The following is a 17,102-nucleotide window of genomic DNA, read 5'->3' as shown; positions in this document are numbered from 1 at the left end:
ATGTTAGACGGCGGAACCCTCCGGTTAGAGGATTTTATGATTTATCGATAATGGCCTGGTCGCGCAAGTAACCAAGAAAGATGTCTAGGACAAACTTGAAGAATCTTCACTTTTATTACTGAAACGCTTAGGCGCTTGAGTAACGCACAACGCGTTAAGCGTTACGCATTCTCGCTTTCTGGATTCATCTGTCTTCCACTGACCAAAGGGTACCCACTTACGTCGCGTGCGTATCCTTGAAAGTCTGCAGCGCCAACACCGCTAATCTGACAGGCCAACAAAGAACTTCAATCTGAATTACTCAGCACGCTTGTGCACAGAGCCACAAACGAAGTATTAGCAGCAGGAGTTGATCACGGACTAGATATAAGGGGAAGGAAGAGGAACAGGAGATGTGTGGGCGGACCAAGAGGAATCTACCATTGGTTAATAGTCCTGGACGGTCACGTTCAGAAGCGTCTCAGCTGTCTGAAGAAGCGACATATCAGCAGGGCTTTACGTGGGCTTTTTGGAGAGAGAGATAAGTAAGTACGTGTAGTCCACAAAGGCTCCCCACGCAGTGTGCCTCACCATCCGAGCCTGCAGATGGCCTCCAAGACAGGCGGAAGGTAGAGGTCGTCATCGGCGATGATCCACCTCCGGCGGAAGAGCACAATGCTCGGCATGGCGTCTGTACAGTGATGCTGCAGTCCAAGCGAGGATGTCCCTGCGAAAGTGCGTCAAGCAAAACGAATGAGAACATTGGAGGAACTCATTTCCTGCTTGTTTTTCATGCGAAAGCATTGCGTATTACTCACCGGGATAAAATTCAGCGCATGAAAACCAGAACAGGTGCTTTGCAACACTAAGGGCATGCAATACTGATTTAACGTGAATTTAAGCCCCCCCCCCCCCCCCCTTCTGCTCTATTTGATGAGGAATGATTCTCTGAAATGGGGTAGTCCGAGAACTATAGGTGGATTCTCGTAATCACGGGCCGCCGCACTAACTGGTCAGCATATAGTGGCGCAATGCGTGGCGTCACTCCGATGCGCTACGCTGATTGGTCCCACGCAGTGACGTCACACATGATGTCCCTGCAACGCGTAATGACAACCCACCACGCTTTGTGGTTCTACACAGTGGCGTCGCGGGTGACAGCATTACGACGCCACGCGCACTCTAGTAGCGAAGGCAAATCATAGCGAATAAACTGTATTATATTCACTATCACATGTTGAGCTGTAGCTGAACCTTGCGTTGCTCAGTGTTAAGCGTCCCGTGAGAGTTTTTTATCATTTTGGGAAATTAAATTTCTCACTCTCACCTTCATTAAAGCGAATATGGATGAATGGAAGGATAACAAATATAGCAGTAAACTCGAATGCAACGTCAGGTCGAGCAAAAAACGCAGCCACATCCGCCCGTATATGGACGTGCATTGTATTCGCACGACTATAATCTTGGCTGCCGTTGCATACCCCCCTGACGGGTTCCTTTGAACGGAAATGATAATCGTCCCGTCTGTCGTGCGTTGCACTTAGCGCCCACACGCCACTGTGTTTTTCGTACGTTATGGGGAACTTGCGATGAAGTTTTGCGGTGTCGATTGCAGCGCCATAACACACTGCCTAGCGAGAAGAGCAAGGATTTTTGGGCAGTACTCTTAGTACTTTTCTGCGCCACCTTCAGGCGCTTATTGGCGTGAGCCTCCGCGCTCTGTCGAAGGCGCACGTGCCGTGCGTCAGCTATATGGGCTACGCCGAGAGAAGCTAGGCAATGAATGCTGTCAGCCAAACGCGGGTATCTAATCGCGCAGAATGTGTTCTCGGGTTTGCAGCGGCCCAAGCGACTGACAAAAGCAGTTTTGAGCCACCGAATGGAATTACTGCAGTGCCATCTTGGCAGCGCAGGTTCCCCATAGAGCAACGTTCCTGCATCGCATCTACGGGAGAACCTCCACCACTGTTCCGTATAAACATACATGGCGCTAGGTCATGTTGGTGACGTCATTTTTACCGCAATGCAGAACGGAGCTCCTGCACACGCAAGGACGTTAGCTCATAACATTCATACCCCCCCCCCCCCCCCCCCCCTACCCCTTGGCCTTTAACTAGTGGACGCCGTCCACGGTCTTCAGCGTCCGTGGGAAGTGCGTGGCGAGACCTTGTCTGGAGTAAAAGGGTCCCGGAACTACGACACAAAGCGCCACTCTTAGCTGTGACAATGGCTTGTAACACGTCCGTATGTGGCAACCAGCGACACTTTCATGTCGCGAGGTTCTCCTAGCGTCGTTTTAAACGTACTAGATAACAATGCTTGTGCGGGGGTACCCCATTGTGACTATCTACGCACTTCACTCCTCTCCTTCTTTTTTTGCACGTCAGGACTAATTATCACGCTCTGCGCTTCAAGGGTGCGAGCGTGATAGCCGTGAAGGCAAGGCACGGGGCGATGCAAGCTGAGACGGCGCCTAGCTATAGCTTCTAAAATTTCCATACTTTCTTCGCCGCGCGACACGTGGCCCGAGGTCGCTATGCGTCTGCGTCCCTGGTTAGTTAACAATTAAAGAGCGAGACAAAGGGAGGAAACGCCCTAACTACCCCTTGACTTTGGAGTTAATTAGTAGAGACTGCTATCCGTCGCATTCGTTACTCCTATCGCTAGACAACTGGGAGCATGTTGGGAAAACTGCGCCTCCGTGTTCACCAACACTGACAACATAAACACCGACGACATAAACCTATAGCTGACAACATAAACACTGCCAACATAAACCTATTACTCGCAACATAAACACTGGCAACATAAATCTGCAACCGACAACACAAACACTCATAAACAATGATGACATAAACCTTATAACTGACAACATAAACACTGGCGACAAAGACCTACAACTAACAACATAAACCTATAAATGACAACATACACACTCACAACATGAACCTAGGATAGGATATGGTTAGTTCGGCATTTGTGTGCTTTATCAAGGCAGAAAGGAACTTTTGCGTCTCCACCATGGTTATTGGACCAGCATTGGCAGCATTCAGGCATGTACAGTATGTGTCATATTTAAAGGGAACACGAGGAATGGTTGAACCGGCTAAAAATAAAGTTGGCTCCACCACGAAGTACGGGAGAGCTTTTTGAGGCTCCTCTTTCGGAGTTCTCTGCGCCTCTTTTTCGCTCTGCGTTAAAACCTAATGAACTTCTCCAAGTTAAGGGCCGGTTGAACCATTCTTCGCGTTCCCCCTAAGTATGACACAAGCTGCAAAAAGCCTTGATTTTTTTTTAATGATGTGGTAGCCAGGTCTGAAGTACACAAATAAATGATAACTTTTTTTCCTATATAGCAGCTGTCAGGGGGAAAAAATATTGTAATGTTTCTTCTTTAGGTTTAATGCGTTCATGTAAAGTCCCGCAAGAGATTCCTACCATACGGAGAGCTTTTGCTGTTATCAAATGAAAAATACGGTGACATATTGTGAGTGCGCTAAAAATGAACATAATCCGGAATAACGCAAAAAAAAAAAGCCCGAGTAAAGGTGTACCATTGAGCGGGCAGCAAAGGTTCCGCTGTCGCGTTGATCGTGCAGTTATCAGCGCGAACGCACAACTGGTCTTTTTCTCTGCTCAGTGCGAGTGCTATGATGAAAAGGTTTTTGTTACGTTAAGTGAGGTGATCCTTTCCAAACGTTTGGTTACAGCGAGGCCCAACGGGCACGAGGTCTCTCGTATTAAGTCTTGTCTAAATAATCGACAAATGACACGTTCTTTTACCCCTCATACTTACTTGTACCACGGCGAATGATGAATGTGTCAATGCCATGAATAGTTAAACTGTACTTTGCTTTTATCGCGTTCACAGTACCAGAACAGTCATCTATCCTTGCCTGCTGGGCTTGCACAATCGAGCTCGCCATTATTGGGTTGGGAATACTTCAGCTTCCCGTATCGCTTATTGGCAGCTTCCTTTTGCCGTGTCAATGCTTTTTTTTGTCTCAAATGAGACGATAATTCTCTGCCCTGAATTTCTCCACTAAAGAATTCAGATTATACACCCATGGTGCTCGAATAGAGACGTCAGTTCTCAACGCATGTGCCCACCCACCGTGGCAGCTTATATTCTCTCTGCACTTTCCTTTTGACTTTTTATATTATTCATACGCCTGTGTTTAAATCAGGAATCCGCAGGCGAATCGAAATATAACGTATCAAAATATAAAATTGCCTTCTGTTCTATTGCCCCCTTTTATGATGTCCATATCCACAAATTCTCGACAAAAGCAATTTTCAACGGGAAAGAGCTTATGAGCGCAATGCTTTCGTATACTGTAAGATTTCTCTTTAACAATCAATACATCCGCAGATCTCCCGTCAGCAGGCTTGCATTTTTTTTGCTATTATAACGTTTTTTCCGTCGCCAAAAGCGTTCCCCATTGGTTTTCTATGACAGGCTCAAGTGCTTGATGCGAGCAACGAAAAAAACTTTAAAAGAAAGATTTTGCTACACATCGAAAGAATGGGACATTACCTTAAATATTTTCATAACAATACCTACCAATCTTCTAATGTTCAAAATTGTTGCCCAAGAATGTAGGACATGTTCGCAATACGTTACTATAGACCATCGAGCTCAGACCCCAGTATTTCTTTACCCAAGAGCTTGTTGTGTGGATCATTTACTTTCCTATCGCACATGGAACTGCTTCGTCCTCAGGACAACTGAGCAATTCAAGGCACGGTAATCGGCTCACAGAAGCAGTGCACAACAATAAGCATCACTCGCAGCAGCCACAGTTAGGATGAAGGAATCCTTTCGGGCGAAGTTATCCGAAAGACCTGCACTGACCCTGCAAAGGAAGCTAAGCCTCGTATCGAACAGCTGCGGCCTCGGCTGCAACTGCTGTAAAGTGCGTTAAGTCGGTGCCTATCTCCACTTGTAAACTAGCCACGATTGTTGACAGGTGGTCAGGGCTAACGTTAACAGAAGTAGAGTTGAGCCAGGCAGTGAACGATGTTAATATGAACTTTGTTTTGTTTTTTCGAAATGATGGCGTGGGCCTCGTCATTTTTAGTGATTGTGACCTGAGCTCCTCCTGGGAAGTGTAAAGTGTTCGGATAGGAGGAATTTTGGAAACACATAGCGGCGCCATAATGGTCTTGCCAAGAATGCCAAGAGCACACACGCACACACAAAATGGACGCACTTAAGGTCAATGACCTATAGCGCTGCGCTTTAACGAACGTTGAAAACACTGTCTAAATACTGTCTATAAAGTGTCAGCTCTTTAGTAAAAGCGTGGCCATCATGTTACTGGTTAGAATCAGGTGATCTGAAATGCATTTGCTGCCGGACCAGTATGCCCCGTGCTTATTCCGCAGAGTGACAGTTGGCTGTCAAGGGGCGTTACTAAAAGGGCTGCCAGGCGTGCATTGGAGTGGGGCTTCCCACATTCCATCTGGAGTCTGCGTATGAACTTTATGGGAACCGCAGCTTCACCGGTGCCTCCTTCGTCAATTCATGATGAAGTTTCTCTCTTCTAAACGATGGACCTACATTTTTAATACATTTATATAATGCATACACACCTGCCACGGTGGCTCAGTGGCTATGGCAGCTAAGCCCAAAGACGCGGGTTCGAATCCGTGCTGCGGCGGCCGCATATCAATGGAGGGGAAATGGAGAAACGCCCGTAGGCTGTGCAATGTCAGTGCGCGTGAAATAACTGCAAGCAGTCTGGATTAAAACGGAGCCTTCAAATATGGCGTCTTTCACAGCCCACGTGTGTCGCTTTTGAACTTCAAATCCCCATACCATACCATACCATACCATACCATACCATACCATCCCATGCCATGCCATGCCATGTCCTGCCCTGCCCTGCCCTGCCCTGCCCTGCCCTGCCATACCATACCATACCATTCCATGCCATACGATACCATACCATACCATCCCATGCCATGCCATGCCATACCTTGCCATGCCATGCCATGCCATACCATACCATACCACACCATACCGTACCATACCATATGTTACTATGGTATAAATTAAATGATACAACAAGTACTTCAAATAATGGACTAGAAATATTTCATGAATAGGCGCAAAAAAATCTACATTGCGGGTCATCATCACCACCTGCCGAGTCCAGCCCCCTGATATATATGCCTCTCCCAGTGGCCTCCGACTGCTGCTGACTCTACCCAAGTGCAGTCATGCTGTCCGCAAAATAAGCTTTAGTCAGGGGTCACTGCATCGGATTTGTTGCCCCCTTAATTACATGACACTTCGCTTGGTATGCGTCATTTGTTCAGACCTCCGGTTCTAAATGTAGCGAAGACAAAAATTCGCGTGTCTAAAGCGAACAGCGCCATTAATCTCACGAAGAAAATATATTTCAATTAAATCGAAATTAGAAATTATCCTTGTGTCCGATGCGTCAGGTTTTCACTTTAATGATCAAATTGACCAAGGTTAATAATTTTAATCACATAATCAGTATACTTTTTGAAGCTTAAAGGTTTGTCGCAATTACCAGGTAATAACACATAGTGCACTACTGTTACTTCTTTATCAGATGCTTTTTCACCTCCGCCATATTTATTGTGATTTTGTTTGAGCTACTGGGAAAAAAACCTGATGACATTACATCAAAGTTAGGGGGGCGGATGAGATTAAAAAGTTAGCAGGGACACGGTGGCCGCACCTGGCAAAGGACGGAGTTAATTGAAGAGACATTGGAGAGGCCTTTGCCCTGCAGTGGCCGTAGTCAGGCTGATGATGATGACGACGATGATATTACATCTTGTTCAGGAAAAGATTTTGAGAACTTGTACATATGTTCCAAAAACACGTGTCACAATAAAGAGCTTCTAGTGCAAAGAACGCCTTCTGCAACCGATCAATATAATTTCTCTTTTTTCCAAACATTTGAAAGCACAAAATTAACTGTAGAGCATGCAAGCCGGAACACCGTTTAGGGTAAGGTCATACAAATGAAAAAAAATTTACCCAGAACAAGTTATTAAAAAAATCCACGCTCGCGTTCCATCATTACACTAGAAAACAAATTTCCTCGCATACACAGTAAAATGTGACAACACATCATGCACTGCATCGTTAATGTTTTCCTTGAGAATGCGATGAGTAAACAACCATCCTGGAATATTTGGTTTCTCACGAATGCCTGCGAGACAGTCTGAGAAAAGGATTCAACCCACTCACGGCTGTTTTTCCTGTGCGCGACTTGGCTTGGAAATTCCGCACGGCCCAACTTCCAACTTTGTAACCTGTGTGCGCACACGATGCGTGCGCCTTGGCATGTTCGATGTTGTGTTTTTGTGCGCATGCCTGCACGTGCGCGGACGTGTGTTTGCAATGCCAGTTCCTCTTTTTATCTTCCTTTATACTTCTTCTTTCTTATCGTTCTCTCTCTCTTTTTTTTCTTTCCAGAAGGAGGGGTAACGTGCAGGGAGCCGTCTGGAGGACGATCTCACGCGCTCAATTCCGCGTCAAACGACCGCGCGCGCGAGCGCAAACCGGCTGCGGGAAGGAGGGGGGGGGGGGGGGGGTGGGGGGGGGCTTACACTGAAACAATATCGCCATTTGCACAGACGACCGGGCAGAAAACGACCGGCTCGCGACGTAGCCAAACAAGCAAGAAACGGCGGCTCCTCGCCGACTTGCACCTCTCTCTCTGGGGCGAAAAAAAAAAGACAATGGCTCGGCTAAACGAGCAATTGCGGCGGCGCGAGTCTGGAAGGCGCTGTGAACGTTGACGAGGAGGAGGGTGAGGGAGAAGTAGAGAGGCAGGAGGATTAGAAAATAGGAGTCAGCGCCGCCCAAGGACAGGTGACGAACCCGCGCGGGTTCTGCGCAAGGAAGGATCTTTGCGCGCACTTGTTCGTTTAGTAAATTTCGTCTCCCCCCTCTCTCTCGCATCCTACTTCCTGCCTAATGAAGACTTTCACTAAGCGAGGGGTGCGTGAATGAATTCGCACCCGAATTGCAATGACGGAACAAGTGCAAGCCGGCCGGATTAGTGGATACTGTTCTATTGTGGATACTGTAGACGCAAAGCCTCACGAACTGATGGGTAACGGAATCTTGGAAATGTTATCTTAATACATAAGAAATGAGACATCGAGGACTTGCAAAACTGCAGACCGATGCTGCTTACTCTCTGTGGCTTACAAGATGTTTACTAAGGTAATCGCAAATAGGATCAGGGGAACCTTACGCCGGTTTTTTATACATCTATTTGTATTTAGCGTACATTGCCGCCCTACCCCTATTCTTTCTTGCTATCTCTCCCCCACTTTCTTTCCCTCTCACTGTCAATTTACTCTCACTAGCCGCAGCTCAAGTGCTTCAGGTTTCGATGGCAGGTGCCGCGGCTAGCAACATCTTTCCCTTCCATTGTTGTTTTATTAATGAACAGCGACTAATAACAATAATAATTTTAGACTTAAATAAACTAAGAGAACAGGTTGGTTTTCGGAAAAACTACTCGACGATAGGCCTTATTCACCACGTTCATAAGGTGATAGAGAAATGAGCAGAATATAACCAACCCGTACATGTAGCCTTCATATATTACAGGAAAGCACTTCACTCAGTAGAAACCTCAGCAGTCATGCAGGAACTAAGGAACTAGGCTGTAGAATAGGCATAAGTAAATGTACCGAAAAATATATATTGCCTCCACAGCCACCACAGTCTTCTATATTAAAAGCTACAGAATCGTAATCAAGAATGATGTCAGGCATAGAGACAAGATCTTTCCAACGCCATTCTGGATTGGATTCCAATGCCAGTATTCTGGATTGGGAACAGTTGGTGGTAAGATTTAGTGGAGAATACCTTAGTGATCTGCGATTCGCTGATGACATTGGCTTGCGAAGTAACTCAGGAGATTAACTGCAAAACATGATCGAGGGTCGACAGCCAGAGCAGAACGGTTTGTCTAACAGTTAATGTGCGGAAAACGTCAGTGATATTCACCGACAACAGTTTATGATATAGGCAGCGAAGCTTTGGAAGTGGTAAGAAAATACATCTACTTAGGACAGGCAGTGGCCGCAGATCCGAACCAGGTCAGTCAAATAACTAAGACAATCAGAATGCGGTGTAGCGGCCTTCACAGATAATGAATGGGAGTTTAATAGTAGCCCTCAAGAGGAATTTATAAAACAGTTGTACATTTCTGGTACTCACCTCAGGGACAGAAACGTGGAGGTTAACGAAAAAGGTTGAATTTAAACTGAGGAAAATTCAGCTAGTATGGAAAGGAAAATGATGCGTGTGCAGAGACAGAAACCCAAGTAGCACCAAAACATTGTAACAATTTTACTGTTTTGTTTTGGTGGACCGTTAAGTCACTACTCATCTCATTTTTTCTAACGATTCTTAAACGTTCAAGAAAAGGTTGGAGTAACCTTATTTAAACATTTAGCCGACATAAACTCAGCATTGTCTACAATGGTAGACTAAAACGTGTTACCATGCAGTCCCGGCAGTTGTGAAGGTGAATAACATTAACACCCTCCAGGCCCCAATAACGAGAGCGACGCTTGAGCTCAACAACACAGTAAAACCAATATATACAGCTCATACACTAAACTTTGAATGAATACCATGGAGTCAAACTTCTATAGCCATTAAAAGGGGCGGGGGGGGGGGGGGGCGTGTCCCATGAGTGATATAGTGGTAAAAGGGTAATAACCAAAGTTTACTAACAAAATAATGAGGATGTGCATGCGATCTATAGCAGGCACAATATAAGGTTTATTGCAAGGTATTGTTAGTTGAACAAATTTGCTGTAAGAACAGTGGGAAAGTTCTGTGGCACAAAGCTTGAAATACATTTGATTTGATTTGTGAGGGTTTAACGTCCCAAAGCGACTCAGGCTATGAGGGCTCCGGAAATATCGACCACCTGGGGTTCTTTAACGTTCACTGACAACGCACAGTATACACGGGCCTCTAGAATTTCGCCTCCATCGAAATTCGACCGCCGCGGCCGGGATCGAACCTACGTGTTTCGGGCCAGCAGCCGAGCGCCACAACCACCGAGACACCGCGGCGGCCTGAAATGCATTTGTGCTGTGTTGTATAGTTCAGATTTAAACATTATAACAACAGTCAGAATAACATATTTGAACAATGGTCAGCTTGGATTTAAAGTAATGCTTACTGCACAGCATATATAACATTCTTTGTTCATTTCTGACATTACAGGAACGTTAAAACGCATCATTAGCGCGATGTTTACCGTGAATGCTAAACTGATTTTTACGACACAACACATAACGTTACTTCTTAGTATAGCATTCTAGCGTACTAAAGAAACATATAACTTTAGTGCAACTTATACGTAACAATTTGATAACATTATTCTAACGTTCGGTGCTACCTGGGAAGGGAGCGAGTCAGTGAACAAACGGGATTTGATGATGTCCTAATCGAAATGGGCGTGGGCAGGGCGTGTAATATGAAGGGAAGATAACCCATGGTCGTCAAGGGTAACTAAGAGAAGGCAAGCGTAGCAGGGGGCGCCAGAAGGTTAGGTGGGCGGATGAGATTGGGATGACAAGGTGGCCGCGGCTCGCACACCACAAGGTTAAGTGGAGGGAGATGCTAAAAGTCTGTGTCCTGCAGCGGGCGCAGTTAGGCTGATGACGATGATAATCAATGTATCATTTCCGGGTTTGTAATCCCTCCGTTAACCCTTAACAGCCCTGTAACGTCGTGCGCATAATTGTATTCACACAATGGAGAGTGTGCAAACGCCAATGTTTTTCGTTACACTGACAAAAAAATAGAGTATAATCTCCCGCAGTGTTATAGAGACACCTCCAGACACAATGCGTCTGCTTGCAGGGATGCAGAGAGCTCGCTTCGCTTGTCCAGCAGTTTCGGACAAAAATTTTCAAAATTGAAAAATGGTAAGATAATTTTACGGGTATATTTCATGTGTAGCAAAATCTTTCTTTTAAAGTGTTTTCGTCAGTCGCATCGAACAGTTAAGATTCCCACAGAAAACCAATTGGGAACGCTTTTGACGATAGCAAGAACGTTAAAATAAAAAAAATTCAAGACTGACGTCGGGTGATCCGCAGATATGTTGATTGTTGCAGTGAAAACTTACATTATATGAAAAAAACTGCGTTCATAAATGGTTTCCCACACAAAAAATGCTTTTTTTTTCCCGAATCTCTGGGTATGAGACCCATCGCTGCGAAAGCAAACTTCTCCCGGTGAGAAGTTTATTTCACTATCGTCGTCCGAGGTTCCGACGACCCCATTAGCCAACCAAGTTAAACACACGTGTGTCCAGGTTGTGCGCGTGATTAGTTCCTCTAAAATGAACTAATCACGCGCACAACCTGGACACATTTCTTATTGTGTAAATAGTCTGTACATATTACTTCTCCCCCTATCCTCTCTTCCTGTCCCCTCACCTCTTTCATTTCATTTCTCCACTCTGCCTGCTGTCCTTTATTTCCGCTGCCCCAGCTCAGGTGCTTCAGTATCGATGGCAGATGCCGGGGCTAGCAAAAATCTTATCCTTCCTTTTTGCTATTATTTTTAATAAAACCACTACCACCACCGCACGTCTACTCGGTTTAACTACGTTAAAACAATACCCTTTTTTTTCATTTTCTTCTCTCTCGCTGCTTCCTTTTCGTTTCAATATCTGGTCCAGTTGGCACTGGTGGCCGTACACTGCAACGCTCGCTGCCTGAATTAAGTCAGACCCGCTTAAAAATTCAAGGCTGGCAGTTGTGTCTGCACGCCCGGTCTGTCTACGGCTGGCGTAATCCCCAGGAGATCAGGCGCCGTCGTGGCGGCCGCCTTGCTCCAGGGAAATGGAGATGCGCTGCCTGATTGCGCCAGTCCGGCTCCTTGAGGCCGGCCGCAACTTTGCCGAGGTCGTGAATAACGTGCCAGTGTTGCACCCGGTAATTGCGGGAGCGCACGCGTGTAGCACCAAGGGCAAGGTGGAGGTTATGCATGTGTGTGCATGCTTGCTCCTAATGACGAGACTCAATTAAGAACTACCAGGAAGGGCGGGTATACTGCGGTACACACCGGGAGATAAGAATCGTTTCACTCTGAGCGGCCAGGTTTCGTCATCAGTTTAACCTGTGTTGTACACACGTGTTAAAAGGCGGCGCAATTATGCTGGCACTGAGCTAGGACACCCGCACTCTCACTGGCACATTTCACACAAGCAACTTACTGGTCACGCGCCGCACAGTCCAGAATTCGCGTACGTTCAGTCCATGTTGTGAGCAGCGAAAAGCCATGGTGGGTATTCTCACGACAGGGAAGTTTAAAAAATTCATTTGAATTTTCGATTTTGACAAAACCCGCGATGGAGCAGGGTTAAAAATTTACGAGGGACTGCTTCAGTAAGGTGCGCCTGTACGTCTGTGTGTGTACTTATGTAAGTGATAGGATTCACTAACGATGCATTCAAATAAAAGATCGGAGCGCCCTTTTTTTTGGACGTAAATTTTAAATATTGGATTATTGTGAGCTACTTTAATAGAAATATTGAGGATGATGGTCCAATCTTGCCATGCGTAGCAAAATATTTCTTTTAAAGTTTTTCTAACTCTGAGTGGTTAAAACTGCCACACAAGACCATTGGGGAACGTTTTTTTTTAGGATAGCAAAAACGTTGTTAGCAAAAAAATTCAAGCCTGCTGACGGGAGATCTGCGGATATATTGATTGTTATAGTGAAATCTTACAATACGTTAAAAATCTGCACGCATAAATTCTTTCCCGTTTAAAAATGATTTTGTCCAGAATTGCTGGGCATGTCCACCCTGGGGACTGAAGTTTTGTAGGTAGTTCGACTCCTGTATTCCACGCAGTTTCGTGATAATGAGCATGTCCAGTTGTGACCAACAGTGGGTTCACTTCTGAACACGTAGTGAATACCCATACGTTAACGGTTAATGCTCCGACGGGGGTTCCTTCCAGGGCACGTGAGGCGCTGCGGCATTCGAAGAGATGGTGACTGGGGTTTGCCCACAGAAAGTACGTGGAAGGAAGGAGACCTATTTGCCCCTTCTCCTTTCCTCTTTCATGTCGGCACGGCTCTTTCCTTGAGGCAACCTTGAATTCGCGCTCATACAGCCCCGAATCCGTTGCATATGTTGGGACTATTAATGGCCTCTGTAGGACTCGTTTCGAAAGATGGAACAATGCCAAGTGCGTCCCCCCAACATCTATCGTGGTTGCTCGCCTGTATCACAAACATGCATGTACGCGTGGCACCGGCGTCCACAATGCGTTATCCGCCCAGAGGATTTCCCTTTCGGCTTCCGTTCGGATGCCCCCATTGTCTGGCCTATCTTGCGTCGTATAAGCGTATGCGATTCTATATAGTATACGTCTTGTACTTAGCGAGTGCTTGGGACAAGACAAGCCCCGCAAAGCAGGAGCTGAGGTCACGTGGAGTGAAATACACACCACCGTGCTCGGAGAGATAAGGGTTCTTCGCTAATGATTTTTGCTTGTTTCTGTCGACGGCACGGTGTAGCAAGTGACGGAGGTCTACCAACGGCACGCGCATGGAGAAGGCGGTTCTCAAGTGGTATTTCGCGAGGAGCCAATGTATATAGGTCGTTTACAGTGCACGTAATGCTATTTCGAGGACTTAGGCTTAGGGTATAGGCTTAGGACGTAGGCTTAGGGTTTAGGCTTAGGGCGTAGGCTTTCCATTCCGAGGCTTGACACGGACGAAGCCAAGCCGGCATTATCGCCAAGAGCCACTGGTACTGATAGCGCAGAAAAGATAACAGCGATGCAGATTTTTTTACCATGCTCTGGGGTAGGCACCTGGAAAGGGTAACTGCGCCCGGCCTCACCTCGGCCTTCGTGCGATCAGGTGCACACATGAATAAACGAGCTGTTGCAATGGGGTCCGCATAAATCACGGGACCACGGAGTCACGTGGTCGGGTGGCCAGCTGTCTATATTTAACTATGTGGCATACCCGGGTTCTGTATATCCGAGGTTAACACACTGAAGTTTGTTATATCCAAGGCGGCATACTAAAGTTCATTATATCCGAGGAAGCGTAAGTTCGTGTTGGTAGTATGCTAAGTTCATTCGTAGCCCGGAAGGCAGATTGCCATCTGCCTACCGTCACAGATGGACCACCTGCCCCTGGCTACCGACAGACGGCGGTCGCCATTTCGGCTTGCACAGGCGCTTCTAATGCTAATGCATTAATAATAAAAACAACAATCGACATCGTCATCATCAGTCTGACTACGCCCACTGAAGGGCAAAGTCCTCTCCCATGTCTATCCAATTGGCCCTGTCCTTTGCCAGCTGCGGCCACCGTATCCCCGCAAACTTCGCAATCTCATCCGCCCCCTTACCCGCCACTGTGGCTCAGTGGTTAAGGCGGTCGCTTACTTCGAACCCGACCGCGGCGGCCGCGTTTCGATGGAGGCGAAACGCAAAAGGCGCCAGTGTGTTGTGCGATGTCAATGCACGTTAAAGATCCCCAGGTGGTCGAAATTATTCCGGAGACTTCCGCTACGGCACCTGTTTCTTCCTTCTTTCACTGCCTCTTTTATCTCTTCTCTTGCGGCGTGGTTCCAGTGTCCACAGAGATAAATGAGACAATTACAATTACAGCGCCATTTCCTTTCCTCAAAAACCAATTTCCAAATTTTCGCCCACGCTTGCCTTCTCTTGGAATATAATCCGTTACCCTCAAGGACCACCGGTTGTCTTGCCTTCGCAGTACATGCCCTGCCCAAGCCGATTTCTTCCTCTTGATGTCGACTAGGATGTCATTAACACGCGTTTGTTCCCTCACCCACTCTGCCCGCTTCCGATCTCTTAACGTTACACCTATCATCATTCTTTCCATGGTTCGCTGTGCTGTCCTTAGCTTAAACTGAACCCTTTTCGTTAGCCTCCATGTTTCGGCCCCGTAAATGAGTACTGGTAGGTGTTTTAGTCTTTTATCTTGAGGGATATTGGCAAACTGCATTTCACATCGCGAAGGCGTGTGAGTTCGCCAACAACTCTGGCCTTCATCGCTTCCGCAGCTCACTATAAAGAATGCTACCGTAACAAACCTAACCCTAAACCTAATCCTTCTCCTTTTACTTGTGTTAGTAACAGCTGCACGTTCCAGTTAGGCTAACGCCTCAGAAGACAAAGGGTGGCTCTCTTCCGGCAAGGTGGTGCACGCGCCAGTGGAATTTCCGCGCTGGCGCAAAATGCGAAGAACCGTCGTTGTAAGCGCTCAGTCGAGGTCGAGGCGGTGTATAGAGGTGGGTTCCCAGTTTCTGCACTCAGTTACACCGTTAAGTCCCTGACGATCCATTGTTGGGGCACCAGCCTCCGCCGTGCTTCGTGAGTGATGCGCTATTCTCTCTCTCCCTCTCTCTCATGGGATGCTGGTAAATGAACATTTGTTTCAAGAAAAAAAAAGTCGAAAAAAAAGGGGAGAAAGAGCGTAGAGGGTAAAGATACAGTGTCTAAGTAAAAAAGACAGAGGCAGGTATACGGCCAACCGCTTGTGTTGGTATGTTGAAAGTATACAGATGAGGAAACAGTGAGAGAAAGGCTTGACGATGCATCATGAAACTCGTGCGTTTTTGTGCGGTGGGTCAATTTTCTGCTTGTCCTAGCGTACGAGCATGAACAGTCTAGAGGTTGACGGCGTCCTCCAAGTCTGTGAGGAGGTTGAGCTTGCGCTCAGTGGTCAAGGCTAATCGAGTTCCGTATCTTGTGTCGCTATCAATCTTACTGTGCACATGAAGAGTGCGCCTGTATGGCATGTTCCGCGTTACATGAGCCAGTGTTTAAAAATAAAGCTGGTTATTTGGCAGTAATAAGGCACGATCAGTATTCGTAGCTGTCGTGTATAAGTTGATGTGCTCCTCCTTAAAGACACTCTTTTGCTCCAACGCACTACGTTCATTCACCTCAAAGCTCGCCGCGAGGCTGCACGGGACGTTCAAATGACGTGCTGCGATGGAGTCGACGATGTGCTCAAATACAAGATGGGATCAACGCCGGAATGACAGGTAACGAAGACTAGAGCAGATAGATTCTGTACGCAGACGGGAGCGATAGTAGCTCAGTCTGTGGCAGTGGACAGGCCTCTGCATTCTCCTATTCACTTCGCTACAGCAACTTACTACTACTACTAGTATACTACTACTGCTACTGCTACTGCACTACTACTACTACAGCTGCTACTTTACTCCTACTACTGCTACTACTACTACTATTATTATTATTACTACTACTACTACTACTACTGCTATTAATTATACAGGGCTTGCATGCAATGTCATGGGCGCCATAATTGTGGACAACCCATAGCTTCTACACTGTGCATTCTATTCACTTCGCTACAGCAACTTACTACTACTACTACTAGTATACTACTACTACTACTACTCCTGCTACTGTACTCCTACTACTGCTACTACTACTACTACTACTACTACTACTATACAGGGCTTGCATGCAATGTCATGGGCGCCATAATTGTGGACAACCCATAGCTTCTACACTGTGCATCCGAGAAGGCGGCGACAAGCGTATTAGACTAACCCTCGTCCTTCCAACGTGGTGCACGTCCATCAATATGGCAACCTCTATGAGGATAGAGCGAGCCATCTATCGACTAAGAGTGTCACTAATCGTGTTTGACGTTTTAGCTACAGAAACGTGTGCAGTGAAAGCTTTGTCCACGAAAGTGATTAGTGAATTGTTCAGAGAGAGAAATTTTTTTCCAGGTAAAAAGAGAAACAGAATGTCTTCAACGCGGCGCTGAGTGGGATTAAGAATATGCTACTGTTATGTGCCTGATCAGAGCTTTCTGATAACTGATGGTAACAACTCGGTTGTTGGAATTTATGGAGCTCTGCAACAGTCACTTTTCCTTTCAGAATATAGAGCTATAAAACAAATCATAACGCAGTATGTAGTGCAAAATTGTGAGCTTGGGTTGCCAGTCTGTATTGCTCATGCGTGCTCTTGCTTCTAACTACGCTAGTGTGCGCGACTTGGGAGCTCCGAACGAACTGATCTTCTATACGCTTCTTGCAATGTGTTCG

General features: G+C 46.4%; 1 protein-coding gene across 1 annotated transcript in view; it reads right to left on the bottom strand.

The window, feature by feature from the left end:
- LOC144101882 (diacylglycerol lipase-beta-like) overlaps positions 1 to 17,102 on the bottom strand; it is a gene marked incomplete in the record, with an annotated part of 59,570 nt that overhangs the window by 16,943 nt on the left and 25,525 nt on the right. Inside the window, 1 exon segment of the mRNA XM_077635104.1 lies at positions 571 to 706. Within this exon segment, the coding sequence (XP_077491230.1) occupies positions 571 to 665 (95 nt within the window).

The sequence above is a fragment of the Amblyomma americanum genome, chromosome 8, assembly GCF_052857255.1.
Source record: "Amblyomma americanum isolate KBUSLIRL-KWMA chromosome 8, ASM5285725v1, whole genome shotgun sequence".
Classification (NCBI taxonomy): domain Eukaryota; kingdom Metazoa; phylum Arthropoda; class Arachnida; order Ixodida; family Ixodidae; genus Amblyomma; species Amblyomma americanum.
Note: the sequence above shows the minus strand (reverse complement) of the source record. Positions and strands in the feature narration are given on the sequence as shown.